Genomic DNA, 18,321 nt, shown 5'->3' with positions numbered 1-18,321 from the left:
TCACATGCTCATGAATATTCCCCGTCGTCAGGCTGGGAATCCTCGGTAAAGAAAAAACCAGTATCAGTTTCGTTTCTGATCTGTCTTTCGTAGTAATAACCAATCACTGATCTCTGTGTCATACTGACCACAGCCAATGACTGCCCTCTACCTAAGCCCCGCCTATGGCAGCCATCTTAAGATTTTTACCACACGTTCATGTGTTGGGATCCTCGTGCTATTGCTCTCGAGCGTTAGTGCTATTTTTTCACGTTTTTTCTCAAAAAACTTCTTTTTTTTCGATCAAAAGAGCCTCAAGCTCCACCGACTCTCTATCCGATCAACGGGGACCCGTGTCGGATTCGTCTGCGCCCCTCAAGGGTGAGGATTTCGTCGAGCTACGCTTTTGGAGGACTCCAGAAGTTTCTCAGGCCCGGTCATGGCCCAGGAGAAGGGAAGCTCGACGCCCGGAAAGCTGTTCAGGGTCTGCCCTGGATGCCAGCTGCAGAACGTCTTTAAGGAGGACGAACACTCTTTTTGTCTCTACTGCCTACATGAGGACAGGACGCACGTGGAGAAGGACTGTGCGTTTTCCGGCAACATGTCGGAGCGGACCATGAAGGACCGCCATCAACGTCTCGCCAACTGGCTAGAAGGGAAGAGCCCGTCCAGCGAGAAGAAGAAGAAATCCGAGCGGTCTTCTAAGACCTTTGAGGACGCCCCGGCGACGGGGGTCCAACATAAGGCCAAGCACCGCGAGTCCGCTGGCACCGGGAGCGCCGAACGGTCGGGCTCTATGGGCGCCAGGCAGGGCGCACCCTCCCCGGCACCATCAACCACGAGCCAACGCTCTGGGTCGGGTAAGAGGAAGGCCGAGCACCCGGCGAAGCTCCTGGAGAGGCCCCGGTCGAAGGCGGAGGGGGAGCGAGGCGGTGTCTCCCCCCCGCCTCAAGGATAAGGCGGTGAGCGCACCTAAGGTGGTGAAGGCCTTAATCCATCCGGCCAAGCCCTCTATCGAAACTGTCGCGGCGGCCCTGGCTCAGCCTGTGCAGGCTACACCAGTGGTGGCGACCTCGGGGCTCAGAGTCTCCCTACAACCTCGGAGGGAGTCCTCTTTTGTGCCCATCGATCGGACCCCCGTGAAATCCCCCGAGGGGAAGAGAAAGGAGGGGCAGGGCGTCGTCGTAGATTCGGCCTCAACCTCGGAGGAGGAACTGGTCGAGGTCTTAAGCCACGGCCTCTGCGTGGAAGAAGACCGACCCGTCGGGATGGATCCCGACGCAGGTGACGACGACATCGCCGAGGGTACCGACGGGGCCCCTGTTCGCCCGTCGGATTCCCCTCTGCCAGCGCCGCGAGACAACTCGGCGGCCATTTTGTTGGCTATACAGTCCTTATGCTCAGAGATAAGGACGAGACTACCGTTGCCGACGGAGGAACCTCTCCCGTCTGGGGACCCAGAACCAGGACCTTCTGGTGTTCCCCCTACTAAGAAATGAAGGATCCACCCTCCACCTCCTTTTCAGCCGTCGCGCCCCGTCCAGCCCTCCTCCCCGTCCACCCGAGGGGATGATACGGGGACTGACACGGCAGCGACGGGTACGGACGACGAGGTATATGACTAGGATGTACCGTCGTCGCCTCCCACCAGGGCTTCTCCGCCCGACGAGATTGGATCGTTCCACTCCATGATCACCAGGGCATCCGAGCTTTTCCAACTCTGCCCTGAGGAGAAGAAGGAAGGTTTCCTTTATCAGCGGCGCGAGGCCAAGAGGAAGACGGTCCTCTCAGTGCCTCTATTGGACGACATTTGGGATGAGGGCCTCACCCTCCTCAAGAACCCTTCCACGACGCCAGCTAGAAGAGACCGGTACGAGAAGAAGTACCGGGTCCCGGACACGGCCCCCCTGTGCCTCCGGGCGCAGCCTACCACGGACTCCGTCGTCTCCGCGGCGGCCAGGAAGAAAGCGGGGGGGGTGCGGCCTCCGCATCGACTTCCCCACCGGACGGTGAGGGAAAGAAATTGGACGCTATGGGACGCAGAGACGACGATTAAAGCGGCCAACGCCTTGGCTATCGTGGCCCGCTACGACAGGGAGCTCTGGTACAAACTGGCTCCCCTGCTGGACTTCCTGCCGGACGACAGAGGCCCTGGAGATCCTGCAGGAAGGTGAGGTGGCTTCTGACCACGCCATTACCGTTGCGACGGACATCGCCGACACTGGGTTCCGCCAGTTGGGCAACGGCGTTTGCCTTAGGCGGCGTGGATGGCTCAAGGCTACGGACTTCCGTCAAGACGTTCAGACCAGAGTCCTGGACATGCCCTTCGATGGGAACAACCTGTTTGGGAAAACCGTGGACGATTCCCTTCAGGCCATTAAAGCGGACACTGAGAAGGCCCGGGCCCTTGGAGTTCTGCAACGACGACGGACGCCCTTTCGGAGCAGCGGAGGCAAGGGCGCCTCCATAGGTTCCGGCGGCGGTTTCTCCACCTACCGTCAAGCGGCCCGCTCGTCGTCTCAGGAGGCCTACAGAGGACGAGGCAAGTCTGGCGGACCCCGCCGTCGTCGCCAAGGAGGTCAAGGCGGCAAAGCCTCGTCGAAGCAGGATTGAACCGGCCGTGGGGTCGGGCCCCCACCGAAGCACCCCGGTGGGAGGCCGGCTGGCGAGCTTCGTCGGCGTGTGGGAGTCCATCTCCACCGACCGTTGGGTGCTGGACGCCTTGGCCCGGGGCCATGCGCTCGAGTTCCAGAGACGGTGTCCGCGCGTCCCCCCCGTGGCCAGGAAAGAACTTCACGTCCCTCAACTTCTCCTGGAGGTAAAAGCGATGCTCAGGAAGGGCGCCATCGAACTCGTCCCAAAGAGGCTTCGGGGCTCCGGAGTTTACTCGAGATACTTCCTCGTGAAGAAGAAGACGGGAGGATGGCGCCCCATCCTGGACCTGCGACGTCTGAACAAGTTCATCAAGGCGCAGAAGTTCCGGATGGTCACCCTCCAGCACGTCCTGGGTCAGCTGGAGGAAGGAGACTTCCTGTCGTCGTTGGATTTGGAGGATGCCTACTTCCATATTCCCATTCTAAGGGGGCACCGAAAATTCCTCAGGTTTGTGGTCCAAGGGTGTCATTACCAGTTCAAAGCCCTCCCCTTCGGACTACGGTCGGCACCCAGGGTATTCACCAAGTGCCTCGCACCGGTGGCGGCGCAGCTGCGACGCGAGGGGATCCACGTCTACCCCTACCTGGACGACTGGCTCATCTGAGCCAAGACGAAGGAGCTCGCCGTGGTTCACACGGCAAGGACCGTCCAACTTCTCACGGACCTGGGATTCTCAGTGAACTACGCCAAATCCCACCTGGTACCCGCGCAAGACGCTCTGTTTCTGGGAGCGAGGCTCAACACAGTGTCCCTTCTGGCCTCCCCGTCGGAGGAGAGGACCAGGACCATCCTGGGCAAGGCGGATGTTGGTGGCCGACGCGGCCAAGGTGAGGTCCATCAAGTCCCTCCTCGGAATGATGTCTTCCTGCATCTACCTCATTCCCACGTGCAGGCTCCGGATGCGCCCGTTGCAGGAGTTCCTGGACGCGCGCTGGATCCAAACGACGGGCAGCTTCGAGGAAAGGATCACACTCGACGAGAGTTTCCGACGAGCGATCCGGTGGTGGGGCACCCGCGCGCATCTGACGGCGGGCATGGACTTCCAGACCCCAGCCCACCAGGAGACAGTGACCACGGATGCCTCCCTGGAAGGGTGGGGAGCGCACACCGAAAATCTGCACGCAAGAGGCCTTTGGCTCCCGACGGAGAAATCCCTACATATCAACGTCCTGGAGCTCCGTGCAGTGTTTTGGGCCCTCAGGTCCTTCCTTCCGTCCCTCAAGGGCAAGGTGGTGAGGATCTTCACCGACAACACCACCACCATGTTTTACATCAGGAAACAGGGCGGAACCAGGTCCCCAGCACTGTCCAAGGAGGCGCAGGACCTGTGGCATTGGGCCGTCGCCCAAAGGATATTTCTGGTGCCGTTTCATCTGGCAGGGATAAAAAACACCATCGCCGACTCACTCAGCAGGGAGCTGCGCTCGTGCCACGAGTGGGAGCTACGGCAGGATCTAGTGGATCGCCTCTTCCGACGGTGGGGCACACCCCAGATCGACCTGTTCGCAACGGCGACGAACTCCAAGTGCCGGAGGTTCGCCAGCAGGTTTCCCCAGGCGAGGAGCATGGGCGATGCTTTCTCGTTCCCCTGGGAGGGCCTGTTCCTCTACGCGTTCCCTCCTTTGCCACTGCTAATCCGGCTCGTCAACCAGCTCAAGAGGTCACGGTGCAGGATGATCCTCGTCGCACCTGCGTGGCCGAGGCAGATATGGTTCCCGGACCTTCTGGACTTGTCAGCGTCCCCGCCAATCAAGCTGCCGGTGGACGCGTATCTACTCTCCAGGGAAGGGGGCGCCATCCTCCACCACGACCCGAAATCGCTGAACTTGCAGGCCTGGCTCCTGCAGCGCTAGAGTTTGGAGGATACGACAAACCGGCCGACTGCAGAGAGGTTCTTGCAAAGGCCAGGGCGTCCTCGACTCTTAAATGCTACGGACACAAATGGAAGAGGTTCTCTGTCTGGTGCCGCGCACAGAAGATTAACCCTCTACGGATTACGGCCCCCCAAGTACTGCCGTACCTGCTGACGCTGGCCAAAGCTGGACTGGCACACGCGTCCATCAAGATTCATCTTGCTGCGATCTCCCGATACACCAGAACCACGGGGCGGACGTCCTTGTGGTCTCATCGTCTGGTGAAAGAGCTCATGAAGGGACTGTTCAGATCGTTCCCGCCGGTGAAGGCTCCGGCCCCGGCTTGGGAGCTCAACGTGGTGCTGACCAAGCTCATGGGACCTCCGTTTGAGCCTCTGCACTCAGCTCTGTTGAAATTCCTGTCGTGGAAAACAGCGTTTCTTGTGGCCATCACCTCCGCACGACGAGTGGGAGGGATCCAGGCCCTTTCCTGCAAGGCCCCGTACTTGACTTTTCACACAACGAGGGTAGTGCTCAGGACGCACCCCTCCTTCATGCCCAAGGTACCGTCGGACTTCCACCTCAACGAACCCTTGGTGTTGCCTGTGTTCTTCCCGTCGCCTTCGTCGCCGGCTGAGAGGACTTTGCACTCGCTGGATGTGGCTAGAGCGCTAAAGTTCTACGTGGACCGCACGAAGTGTTTTCGGAAGACGTCACAACTCTTTGTGAACTTTGGACCTGTCAATCAGGGGAAGGCTCTCTCGAAGGCTTCCATTTCCAGATGGCTCTCCGACTGTATCATGTACTGTCACCGGTTGGCAAACCGACCGCTGCCTGGCCGTCCGAGAGCCCATTCCACCAGAGCGAACGCAGCTACCACGGCGTTCCTATCTGGTGTGCCCCTGCTGGACATATGCAGGGCTGCTACGTGGAGGTCGACGCACACCTTCACGAAATTCTACTGCGTCGACCGGGATTCCAGGGTGGAGTCCAGGGTCGGCCAAGCAGTGCTGCGCAACCTGTTCGCCTGAGGTGAGCCTGGTGAGGAGGTAAGATGCTTAATGTTGAGTTTGATGTAATGCTTAATGTTGAGCCTTTGCCACCTCCCGTGGTTGTGCATGTGTGTACTGCTATGTATTCTTTATTCATGAGCATGTGAATCCATGCCAGACCCCATGCTGGAGAAGGAACAAGTTACTTACCTGTAACTGTTGTTCTCCAGCATGGGTCTGGCATGGATTCACATGCGAACCCTCCCGCCTACCCCTCTGCGGCTCTTCACTTGGTCATACTGCCACTTCACGTGCTTCCAAATCTGAAGATGGCTGCCAGAGGCGGGGCTTAGGTAGAGGGCAGTCATTGGCTGTGGTCAGTATGACACAGATCAGTGATTGGTTATTACTACGAAAGACAGATCAGAAACGAAACTGATACTGGTTTTTTCTTTACCGAGGATTCCCAGCCTGACGACGGGGAATATTCATGAGCATGTGAATCCATGCCAGACCCATGCTGGAGAACAACAGTTACAGGTAAGTAACTTGTTCCTTCCCTTTGTTCCTGGCAGCCATCTTCAAGTCGTGAGTTGTTCGACGTGCTGCAGAGGCAAGGCGTATAATTTGTGGGGTGAAGTTCAGGGCTGGGCGGGTGTACCAGTCTTTTTACGTTGGGGCAGAATTATGGCCGTCAACACAGAGGGGTTAGGAATTAATTTTCTTGTGCCCCGGGCCCAATTGCGTGTGCTTGGTCTTCGAGGGTCTGTTGTACATTTATGTCCGGTGGACAGTTACTGGGGCGAGGCCATTCGCCTCTACTGGATGTGTCACCCCAAACGCTTATGGTGGGCGCAATGGGTAATTCCCTCCAGCTCCTCACCTGAACTGTCCGCCTCCGCTTCAGTGAGGTCGGGCAATCAGGAGCCCGCTGCCTCCAAGCCGCCCCTCTCTCTGGTCGCAGGCTCGAGCCCCCGGGTATCCGGGCAAGTGTGCTTGGCGTCTCCAAGCTCGTTGCGGGCCTCCGGGCCGCGATGGGAAGGAGTTCTGGATGGGTGATTCCGGACCTCACGAGCCGCTCCCTCCGCTCCAGGCGGCTCGCGGTCCGCGCTGACCCCAATCCCGCTCGGGGCCGGAACCCCGCAGCAGTCCTCGGTGCGGTGAGGGGCGCCGGGGCGTGTCTCACCGGTATTCTTGTGGAGGACCGGGGCTCAGTGTGTTCCTGTAAGCTCCGGGAGGAGCGCCCGCGGGAGCCGCAGCGGTTGGCTTCGCCTCCTAAAGAAGGCTGCAATTATCGGCGATCCGCCATCTTGGATGCAGTCGAGGACGGGCACTGGGGGACCGGTTCGAATGCGGTCCCTCGCGTCCTGTTGGTCCGTTTTCGCGGCGGAACAGCTCTGCCTTGTCGGGGACCGTTTCCTCCGTCCTCGGAGTCGCTTTTTCGTCTCCGAGTGTGTAAATTAGGTCGGCAACAGGATCTAGAAACGGCGCCTCGGCCGGAGCTCGGCAATTCAGCCTCTGTGCGCCATGAGCTCCAGGCCACGCCCCTTGCATTCTTACCTAAGGTTGTCTCCTCGTTTCACCTGAATGAGGAGATAGTGCTACCAGCGTTCTTCGTGGACCCCACGGATGACGCTCAGAGGGTGTTGCACTCCTGGATGTCAGGCGTGCGGTGAGATACTACCTGGACAGGAACAAGAGCATCTGCAAATCAGATGCTTTTTGTCACCTTCGGTGGGTAAAAGCCAGGCTGTAAGGCCTCCTAGACTTCCATAGCAAAGTTGGATGGTTCTGGCCATCAAGGAGGCGTACGAAGGGCAGCACAAACCTCTTCCAGCAAGTATGCATGCCCACGCAATCGGAACTAAAGCCGTGGCGGTTTGCAGAAGCACATGCCGTGGCAGGTTATCAACAAGGCGGCTACATGGGCTACGCCTTCTGCAAGCACTAGTTCTTGGATGCCGGCTCCAGGTCAGACACAGAATTTGGTAAGGCAGTGTTAATGAACTTGTTTCCAAGAGAGCACACCTCCACCCTGGGACAACATTCAGTTGTACTCGCCCATACAGTATGAAGGAAAGGGGACGGGACTTGAGAGTAATTACTGTAGTAGTGACTAACGTACTACTCGTCCATAGCCCCCTTTCCTCCATACGTCCCACCTTCAAAGGGATTGTCCTCCGACGTATTCCTTATCTTAGATATCTCTTTCCAGCTTTGCTGGCCGCGGATATTTTTTCTCTCTAGAGGGCGCTGCGCATCGATGTCCGCCGAGTCGATGTCCCTCGTCAGCCGCCGTGTCGACGTCATCCTGCCTATAAAGGCCACGCGCAGCGTCCGTTGTTCAGTTCCGTTTTTCCACGCTTACTCAGTGCCTCGGAATATCGTTACTCAGTTTCGTAGAGAATTATTCCATTTACCTCGAGATATTCGATCCAACTCGATGGCTTCCTCGTCTGAACCGACGACCCCTCGGTCCGGCTTTAAAAAATGCAGAGACTGTGGAAAAAAGATGTCGCTGCCAGACCCTCACAGGTGTTTGGGAGCTGAACACCATTGTTCGGAATGCGAGGACTGTATGTCCATGACAGCTAAGGCCCTGAAGGAGCGTAGGGGGAAGCTGGAAAAAGGTAAGACTTCTAAAGCTTCTTCTTCCTCGACGAAGTCGAGACATTCGTCTCCTCGTCACCATTCGCGCTCCAGGTCTTGAAGCGGGTCACACCACTCCTCGAGATCGAAGTACTTGAAAAGGAGACGCCGAAGATCCTCTTCTTCGTCGTCCTCTTCCTCTGTTTCACCTAAGAGAATCCCTTGCCCCACGAAACATAGTTCCCGGGCTGAATGGGAGGAATTCCGAAAAAATATGATGAGCGTCTTCGAGAAAGCGGCCTCGACCCCCTCGAAGACTGCCGAGAGCGATGCTCTGGTCGAAAGACCCGAAGGTCCAAAACGCCGCGAGTTGCAGCACCCGGCGAAGGAAGCTTCTCGAGCGCGTCACGAACCCTCGAGTAAAGCAAGGACCTCGAATCCTTCTTCGAAGGTTCCGTCGATGCCGAGGTGGTTGTCTTCGGCGCCGTTGTCGAAGGGACACTCGACGCCATCCTCAACACCGGCGTCGACGCAAAGGAAAGTCACGGTTGCGGCGCACCCAGTGGCTATTCCCAGGTCTTCGATGACAATGTTGTCGATTGTCGATATCCTCAAGCAGAATTCCGATTCTATCGAGGGCCTCGAGGCCTCCGCCTTTGTTTTCGACGCCACGTTCGAAGCCTTCGGCATAGACGACATCGACGTTTTCGAGGCCGATTACAACAACTTTGGCACCCTCTGCCTTGGAGATGGATTTCACACCCTTTGTGAGTTCAGACCAATTGAGAACAATGTCCTCAATTATGGAAGAGGGAGAACTATCTGACCAACAAGAGACATTTGAGTTGCAGGGATCTGCAACCCCAGTTCAAGAGGAGTTATCCTCAGAGGAACGCAGATTAAAGGAACTCCACAATTCCTTGCATGAGGCAAGTGGTTTAGACACTTCCCCAGAGGTGGAGTTCGCTAGGCCAGACCCAGGGGAGCATGCTGAAACCCCTCATAGAGCCTTAATGGCCAGGATTACAGAATTTATGGGGTGGTCAACACCTTCACAGGCTTTCCAACCGGATGACCTCACGGATATTCTTGATAAAGGTTCACAGGAGGATCCTGTAGTACCTTTTCATAAAGCTCTTCAAAGAAAAATGTCGTCCCGGCAGTAAATAAAAAACTGTCTACTAAATACAGGGTATCTTCTGCAGACCCTGAGTTTTTGTCCAAACACCCATCCCCAGAAAGTCTGGTGGTACAGGCAGCATCTTCTACTGACATCAAGACTGCTTACCCTACCGTCCCACAGGACAGGGACGATAAAAAATATGATGCTATGGCTAAAAGTCTTTTAGGCATGTAGCATGGCGTTAAAATCTATTAATGCTACTTGCACCCTTGCTAGATTTAGCCATACACTTTGGGAGTGTGCTTCTACAGCGGAAGGACGGTAAAGACGCTATGTGCGAATGCCTCCAGACGGGCATTGATTCGGCTGACCGTATCAGCAGAGCAATGGCGGCAAGTACAACAACCAGGAGATTTGCTTGGTTGAGAAAGTCTGGTTTTGCCCCAGATGTGCAAGCCAGGCTCTTGAACATGCCATTTGATGGCTCTTCTTTGTTTGGGAAAAAGGCGGATTACAGTTTAGAAAAACTGCAAACATCAAAGGCAGCCGCAAAATCCGTAGGCGCTGCAATCCGTCAGACACCTTTTCGTCCCACAGGAACCTCTGCGAGAGGCAAGTCCTTTCGCTTCTACTCCGCATTCAGAAGAGGTAGAGGACGACCGGCTCAAAGGGGACAAAGAAGAACTACCCGAGGTGGGCGGGGTAGATATTCAAAAACCGCAGCAACAGCAGGTGCCTCTTTACCATCGGCATCTACATCAGCCGCCCCAAAACCACTCTGAGGACTTCCCTCACAAGACACCTGTAGGAGGCAGGTTAACTCAACATCTGGCGGAATGGCAGGCTATCACGTCAGATGCTTGGGCATTGGAGACAGTTGCACAAGGTTACTGCCTGCCTCTCCTACACATACCTCAGTCATCCACCGGGGATCAGCTCTCAAAAAGCTCCAGATCCGCTCCTCTTGAAGGAAATTTTAGACCTGCTAGAGAAAGGTGCCATAGAACCGGTACCTGTAGCGGAGAGGAACAAGGGCTGGTACTCCCCTTACTTTCTCATACCAAAGAAAGACGGAGGACTGAGACCCATCTTGGACTTGCGAGAATTGAACAAATTCCTCTGGAAAGACAAATTCAAGATGGTAACTCTCTCTCAGATCCTTCAGGCCCTTCAGTTCCAGGACTGGTTGGTATCTCTGGACCTTCAGGACGCTTATTTCCATGTGCCAATCCATCTCAAACACAGGAAATACCGGAGGTTCGCAATTGGCAACTCTCATTATCAATTTCGAGTGCTGCCATTTGGGCTGACCTCCGCCCTCGAGGGTCTTCACCAAGTTAATGTCGGTAGTGGCTGCAAGTCTAAGGAGGGAAGGGATTAACGTCTACCCCGACCTGGACGATTGGTTGATCAGAGCTGTATCTTCTGAACAAGCTCAGATCCAGCTAGATCATGTTTGCCACTCCCTTCACAGAATGGGCTTCTCCCTCAATTTAAAGAAGTCACAGATGATACCATTGCAGAGACTCCAGTTCATCGGAGCGATCCTGGACACTTCCCTGGGAAAAGCCTCGCCACCAGAGGTGAGGGCTCAAGATATTCTATAGATGGTCACCAAGTTTCAAAATGCCCAACGTCTCCCAGCCTTTGACTTTTTGAGGTTGCTAGGCCTCATGGCATCCTGCATTTTCCTAGTGCCAGAGGCCTGCCTGAGAATGAGATCTCTCCAGTGGGCACTGAGAACTCAGTGGTCACAATTCTCAGGGAGAATGACAGATCTTCTTCAGGTTCCCGACAGGGTGGCTTGAGACCTTTAGTGGTGGGCCTGTCAGGAGAACATTCTGAAAGGAGAGCAGTTTTGGCAACCTTGTCCTGAGATAACAGTAGTCACGGATGCCTCACTCACGGGGTGGGGAGCCCACGCCAACGACTTGACCATCAGTGGTCGTTGGTCTCCATCGGAGTCCAGACTACATATCAACCTGTTAGAGCTGAGGGCCATCAGACTTGCGCTGAAGGCTTTTCGGCCATCTGTACAAGGAAAGAATGTCCTGATAATGACGGACAACACAGTGGCCATGCATTACCTCAACAAAAGAGGAGGCGTAGGATCACTACCTCTGTGCAGAGAGGCGATGCAGCTCTGGTTTTGGGCAATCCAAGAAGGAATCTCTCGGCAGTTCACCTAGCCGGAGAGAAGAACTTGACAGCGGATGCTCTGAGCAGGCAGAGCACAGTCTCCCACGAGTGGGAACTAGCTCAGGAAGTCCTTCAAGAGATCTTCGCCCTTTGGGGAACCCCTCAGGTGGATCTGTTCGCCACCAGTGTCAACAGGAAGTGCAATCTGTTCTGTTCAAGGGAATTTCCCCCGAGAGGAGCTCTGGGAGACGCGTTCATAGTGGACTGGGAGTTTCCACTCCTGTACGCGTTTCCACCGGTCCCTGTCATTCCTCAAATGATCAGGAGGTTGAGAAGATTCCCTTACACCATGATCCTAATTGCCCCGGATTGGACCAGGAGAACGTGGTACCCGGACCTTCTAGACTTGTCCATCTGCCCTCCAATTCGACTTCCACTCAGATAGAATCTGCTCTCACAGAAGGGAGGTCAGGTTCTCCATCCAGACATCAAAACCCTCAACCTTCACGCTTGGCTTCTGAAAGGCTGAGGTACAAGGATTTGGGACCTCCCTGATGACGTTATGGAGGTGTTGCTTTCGGCAAGAAGGCCAGCAACAAAATCTTTATACCGCTGCCGTTGGAACAGATTTTGCAGCTGGTGTAGGGAAAAGAATATCGATCCCTTTTCATGTGGTAAACCAATGGTTTTGTCCTTCCTACTTTATTTAGCGAATTCAGGCCTTCAGGTTGGCACCATCAAGGGCTATCTCGCAGCGCTATCCATCTTTAAGCGCACTGCGGAAGAACCATCCTATTTCAAGTTACCCTTGGTAATACAGTTTCTAAAGGGGTTAACTAACGTTTATCCCACAAGACCATTCCAGGTTCCCCTATGGGATTTAAATTTAGTCCTAACTTTCCTGATGGGCACACCTTTCGAACCACTCCACTCTTGTTCGTTAAGATTTCTTACCCTTAAGACTGTTTTATTAGTAGCACTTACATCTACTAGAAGGGTGAGCGAGTTACAAGCTCTTTCTTGTAAACCCCCTCATACAATCTTTCACAAAGACAACGTTGTTCTGCAAGTGAAGCCTAATTTCCTCCCAAAGGTGGTTTCTGAATTTCATATCACACAGATGATTACCCTTCCATCTTTCTATCCTCCTCCCCATCCGGGGAAAGAGGAAGAGAGGTTACACAGGCTGGACCCAAGAAGGGCTTTAAATTTTTACATTAGTAGACTGGCTAGAATAAGACAAGCAGACCAGCTGTTTTTAGGCTACGCAGGTCACAAGCTGGGGCTACCGATAACTAAGCAGACCATTTCCAAATGGATTATTTTAGCCATTTTGGAATGTTATAAACTGGCAGGAAAAGAGCCCCCTCAAAATCTTAGGGCTCATTCGACCAGAGGTATCGCAGCTTCATCGGCCCTCAAAAGAGAAGTGCCGGTTCGAGACATTTGTGCGGCTGCCACATGGTCGTCCGTCCATACCTTTACACAGTTTTACAACTTGGATTCCTCCACCAGTCAGGAAACTATGTTTGGAAAGGCAGTATTGCACTCTATTCATCAATAAAAGGAAGCATGAAGTCAGTACTCCCACTTCCAATAACAGAATACTGCTATGGGATTCTATCTAAGATAAGGAATACGTCGGAGGACACAATCCCTTCGAAGAACAAGTTACTTCTTACCTTGTAATGTTCTTTCGATGGGATGTTCCTCCGACGTATTCCTTATCGACCCTCCCATCCATCCCCGCAGTACTACTTCCCTTGTTGTTGCAGCTTACGCTCCTTCAGGGTGATTAGTTGAGTCCAGAAAGAATTATTGTGGGTACAAAACGGAACTGAGCAACGGATGCTGCGCGCGGCCTTTATAGGCAGGATGACGTCGATACGGCGGCTGTCGAGGGACCTCGACTCGACTCGGCGGACGTCGACGCGCAGCGCCCTCTAGAGAAAAAATTTTCCGAGGCCAGCAAAGCTGGAAAGAGATATCTAAGATAAGGAATACGTTGGAGGAACATCACATCGAAAGAACGTTACAAGGTAAGAAGTAACTTGTTCATCTGCCCCCTTAATAAAACTGATGTCATTTGGCATTGTTAATATTGCTGGCGCGTCAACATCGAAGGGGACTGAGGAGTGGTGCCAGTGGGCATTGTCAGAGGAGCTCATGCCCCCAGAGCCGCGCCCCAGCACGCATCTAAATTTAAAGGGAAGAAGTTTTTTTCTGGTAAAAAAGATTCTGTCTCCCGTCCTTAGCGAGGGACACCCATACAGTATGGAGGAAAGGGAACTATGGACTAGGAGTATGTTGGTCACTACAGTGAGTAACTTATTTATGCAAACTGCCATGTACAGTAATCCTTCACTCTCATATGTTTCCTTCTTCCCATTTGGGGCGATACGACTGACTGCTTTTGAGGGGGGTGCCTCACACAATAGCAATATATAAATAATGATAAATGGGTCCGGGAACTTAAAGCAAAGATTTTGGGGTAGATTGTGGAAGTACTCATCCCACGGGACCAATACAAACTGGGATCAATTATTCTTGCATAGCCTGAAATTGGTGTTCCTGAAGGGTGTTTGATGCCAAGGCCTGGGGTCTGATACCCTCCACAGCAGTGCGAGTGTCTTGATACTAGTGTTCTAAGCATAAAGGGTGAACAGCTGGGTCGGGATTGGGGTTCCCAGTGATGTTGAAGTGCAAAGTGGCCTTGCCGTGGCATATTCATTGCTGGTGGGTGTCATGTTGCTGTCGAAGTGCTCTTCCGCACAGAAAAATGGGGTTCATGAAGGTGCTGTGGCCCCTCTCACCATTTTCACAAATGGGCGCCTTTCTCTTAAAGCTAAATCTAATGGGCTGTAAGTTGGCCCTCATTTTTAAGCACTCGCTATTTAATTTACAATGCTCGCAAATGTTATATGGTATTTAAATATTATTTTTTTTAAATGCATCTACGAACGATTTTATTGAACGATGAATGCATACATACCCAGAGAGCCCAGTACATAATAAATTCAAGAAAAGGTATGCCACATTTTGAAAATCATTTTCGGGTATACTTTTAGGGCAAACGGGACATTTTAAGCAACTAGTTTAGATTGCCATGCATCTTTCAGTCCAATTGCAATGAAAACAAACCTGTTCAGGGCCACCAAAATTCTGTCGGTAACGCCCTAATTGTCCTCTTGGAGCCTTCTAATCCTTCACCTGCTTGATGCGTGCTATGAAAGTGTATTTTTGACATTCGTGTAGGTCTTTCCAACTTCCCTGTATATGGATGCCCACTCCCACCTCATTACACTCTTCGCTAAATTATCCACAGAATATTGAAATTGTATTAAGTAAAAACAAATCTTAAGCAGCTCGAGTGACAAGCTTATAAAGCGACCAATGCGAATGGTTGTCTGGCTTTTCAATTAATAAACACTGTTATCTACATAAAATGTCTGTTTATAAATGCTCAACTTACTTTCCTTCATCCAACAGGACGGTCCGTGTGGCAATGCAGGTGCCAGTTGTGATGACGTCTTTGGGTCAGAAAATATCAACGCTGGCGATGCAGCCTATGGGTCAAGGTTCGCAGCTCATAACCAGCACAAGTCCAACAACTGGAAATGCGCCAAAAGTTGTAATACAAACAATCCCAACAATGATGTCAGCCTCTGCTGACAGCGCAGACAAAATCACCATGCAACCTGCCAAAATCATCACCATCCCAGCCTCACAGCTGGCACATTGTCATCAGATGCAAGCGAAAAGTGGACTGCCAGGGTCTGGCAGTTTTAACCTAATGGGTACACCACTGACCATGAGAGCACTTAACCCTATGTCCATTGCCCACGGAACACAGCTTATGAGGCTGACAATGCCCAGCCAGCAAGCCTCCTACCAGACTTCTCCCCATATGTTCAGCGCAGTCATTCGGGGGCCAGAGGTGAAGGTTGAAACTGGGGCTGTGCACAAGGAAGACGATGCAAAGCCTCTGCAGCTGGTCAAAGAGGACAGCCCAATGGATGGTGGCAAGACAGTGACACATGTAGTGGTTGTCAGCACGCCTTCTGGCATTGCCCTACCAGTAACTATGAAAACAGAAGGGACAACTGGGTTTGACAATTAAAATGTTCAGCAACTTCTGTAGAATTAACAAAATTCTTGCTATGCCCAGACAAATGTGAAAACACATTGTTTGGTTTGGATAAGTGGAGTTCAAGAAGCAAAAATTACAGCCAAAAGACTGACTGGAATGTGTTTTTACTTTTCCCATGTTTCAGTGGGAGCTGAGCCACCTGATCTGATGCAGACGTCACTGCCTACCACTGCTGCGAGTATAACCAGTTATTGTTTCAACATAAATGTAGTATATCAAGGGGACCAAGCCGCTCACTACATTATCAGGATACACTAAGGAGGACAGAAAACACTAAAGACATTTCTGCCAGAGGTTATTTTGTTATATTTTTCAGCGTGGAGGGCAGTGTCAAAAGGGGCAATAGAGCTGGCGAAACGTTGCTGCAAAGAACACATTTTCATGCATTTTATATGCATACCAGCAATGTACAGCTGTGTTCTCAATGCTCTCTTCATTGGTGCTATTTAAAACCTCTGCTGAGTAGGTATTCATGAATGTGAAATGTATGAGGAAGAAAAGCATCAGCAGCAAAAGTGGCCCAATATAGTGTGAAAAGCTACAGCAAACGACAAGGCCGTGAGGAACTTGCATCATACCGCTTTCCAGCAGAATTTGATATAGAAGCTTTAGACTGATTTTCATTTCCTTTTCCTGAAATGAGCTTGTTTTGTGTACAGCATTTTTTAAATTAAAACAAAAAATAACATATTACCTAGCACAGTATTGTTATAGAATTTAATGTGACATATTTTGTATGGTAGTTAAAGTCTGTCCTAATTTCACACTTGTGGACAAATTTGCAGTTGGCCCTTTGCCCTTAGCTGCAACATGCCTGTGTCACTCGCTTAGCACTCGCGCATACATTTCATTTTCAACCCACTTGAAAGGTCACTCTCGGCATGAATATATATATATATATATATATATATATATATATATATATATATATATATATATATATATATATATATATATATATATATTCGGTCAGGTAGTTCAAAACCTGGAATTATTTTGTATTTTTTTTTTTAGTTGAAGTTATGAGGGAAAAGTTACCAGTGTTCAGAATGAACTATAATAGTTTGTATATTCAACATTTGAAGTATATTCTATTTTGTTGTACTCTTGTTTCAAAGTGTATTCAAGTAGATTTTACTGAAATATAGAAAAGCAATTTAAGGTGATGTTCTGTCCTTTATTTGTAATATTTTTAAGGGTGTTGTGTATCTAAAGTGACAGCTTTTGGGCAGGCCATGCACTAGGAGTCTGAATAAGTGTCAAATGTGCCATTTTCTATCGGTTTAAATTGAGAACATGTTTATTCTCCAATGCTGAGGTTGATATGGATTGAGGTTTCCTTTTGAGTTCACATCCACAATATCACATTTGTAGTAACCTTTTGGCTCTTTCAGCATACCCTTTATCTTCCCATTACCACGCTACGTTTAGAAGTGCTGAGAGTTGCAAGTTTCCATCTTCAATAGTTTTGTGAATTGTTTTTCTGTGCTACGAAGACTGCTGTACTACCATATTTGTAAATTGGGGCAGTAGGTTAATATGCAAATTCTCAAGTGTGAGATTGCATTCTTCTGTTGGGTATTTCCCAAAAGTCTTTACTTTAATTGACTTTGAGCATTCTGAGCTGACTTTCTTCTTACTCACAGGTTGCTTGTAGACCCTTTGTTTCCATACTGCTCACAGAGTTCCCTTGATCATGTGTTCAACTTCTCATCCATTGAAATCACTTTATTTAAAAGTGGAAACGCTGTTTCACCTATTTACCGACCTTCTGTTAAGATGATGTACCACAGGAGACGGTAAGGTCAATAGACTTATTTTGGTCTTAATAGTTCCATCCACTTCTCTATTACCCGGTAGGACTTTCTAATTTTATCAGTCCCTTACCTCACTTTTTCCTGCCTGTGCTTTACTGCCTCACCACAATGATGGCTGCATGGCATTGGTGCAGGCTTTTTTTTTTTTTTTTTTTAACAACCCAAACCAATTAAAGTGCTAACCAAAAAAATCACTAATCTACCTTTGGTGAAGATAGATTCATAGAATTGTAAATGTTTTGAAAATACTTTTTCAAAGAGTGTCAAGGTTTATGTTGGGACAGTTTTTCTGAAGCCCAAGGGCTTAGTTAAACCATTCAACTGAGACAGTACAAGACTCCACTCTTAGTATAAGGCTGTACCACCTGAGTGCAGGCTAGCGTAGACGGAACAGCCAGGCCTATTTTAGGAGGGAGAGAGGGCTGTAGAATAGTACGACATTGTAACAGAAATGGTCCAAAGAAACACTATGTATTGTACAAATGAATGGTTTATTTAAATGCAAGTGGGCCCAGATAAACCTTGGGGCAAATAAGTGTAAAGACTGGAGGGGGGTTATCTGTTCTCCTGTCCTCTATAAGGCAGAGAAGCAGCACAGAGCACTCGAGCCAAGATTCTCTAGATGGTACAATTGACAAGCAACCAAGGCTTAAGCTCTCAGGAGGTGATGCGGACTGGTTCTCAAGTACAGTGTAGTCCCCAAGTTCCCCACAAAGCAATGTCCACACACTGTTATGTGCTAACACAGTTCTTTATATATGTTAGGCAGAGTTTGTATGCAGTACCTTCTGGGAACACTACACACAACTATGACTACAGGTGTAAGAAACCCAACCTTTAGTAGAAGTCTGTACTACACAGAGTTGATAGCGGGGCTGAGCAGCCAGGCTTATCTCAAGAGGGGAATGTGAGCAGTAATGATGTTACACAGAGGTCTACAATCACAGGTGTTCAAATAAACTCTTACACTCAAGGTTTCTTTGATAAATACTTATTGATTTATCTGTCAGTTCTAAAACATTCA

At 51.0% G+C, this 18,321-nt stretch overlaps 1 protein-coding gene across 6 annotated transcripts in view; it reads left to right on the top strand.

Annotated features, from left to right (window-relative positions):
- ELF2 (E74 like ETS transcription factor 2) overlaps nucleotides 1-16,641 on the top strand; it is a 1,226,980-nt gene extending 1,210,339 nt beyond the window's left edge. For all 6 annotated transcript variants that reach the window (XM_069631080.1, XM_069631082.1, XM_069631079.1 and 3 more), the window contains one exon: nucleotides 14,820-16,641. In XM_069631080.1, the coding sequence (XP_069487181.1) occupies nucleotides 14,820-15,450 (631 nt within the window). In that variant the 3' untranslated portion in view covers nucleotides 15,451-16,641. The remainder of the gene's footprint in view (nucleotides 1-14,819) is intronic.
- The last annotated feature ends 1,680 nt before the right edge of the window (nucleotides 16,642-18,321 follow it).

The sequence above is a fragment of the Ambystoma mexicanum genome, chromosome 6q, assembly GCF_040938575.1.
Source record: "Ambystoma mexicanum isolate Mex_15411 chromosome 6q, UKY_AmexF1_1, whole genome shotgun sequence".
NCBI lineage: Eukaryota > Metazoa > Chordata > Amphibia > Caudata > Ambystomatidae > Ambystoma > Ambystoma mexicanum.
This window is presented reverse-complemented; position numbering and strand designations above follow the sequence as displayed.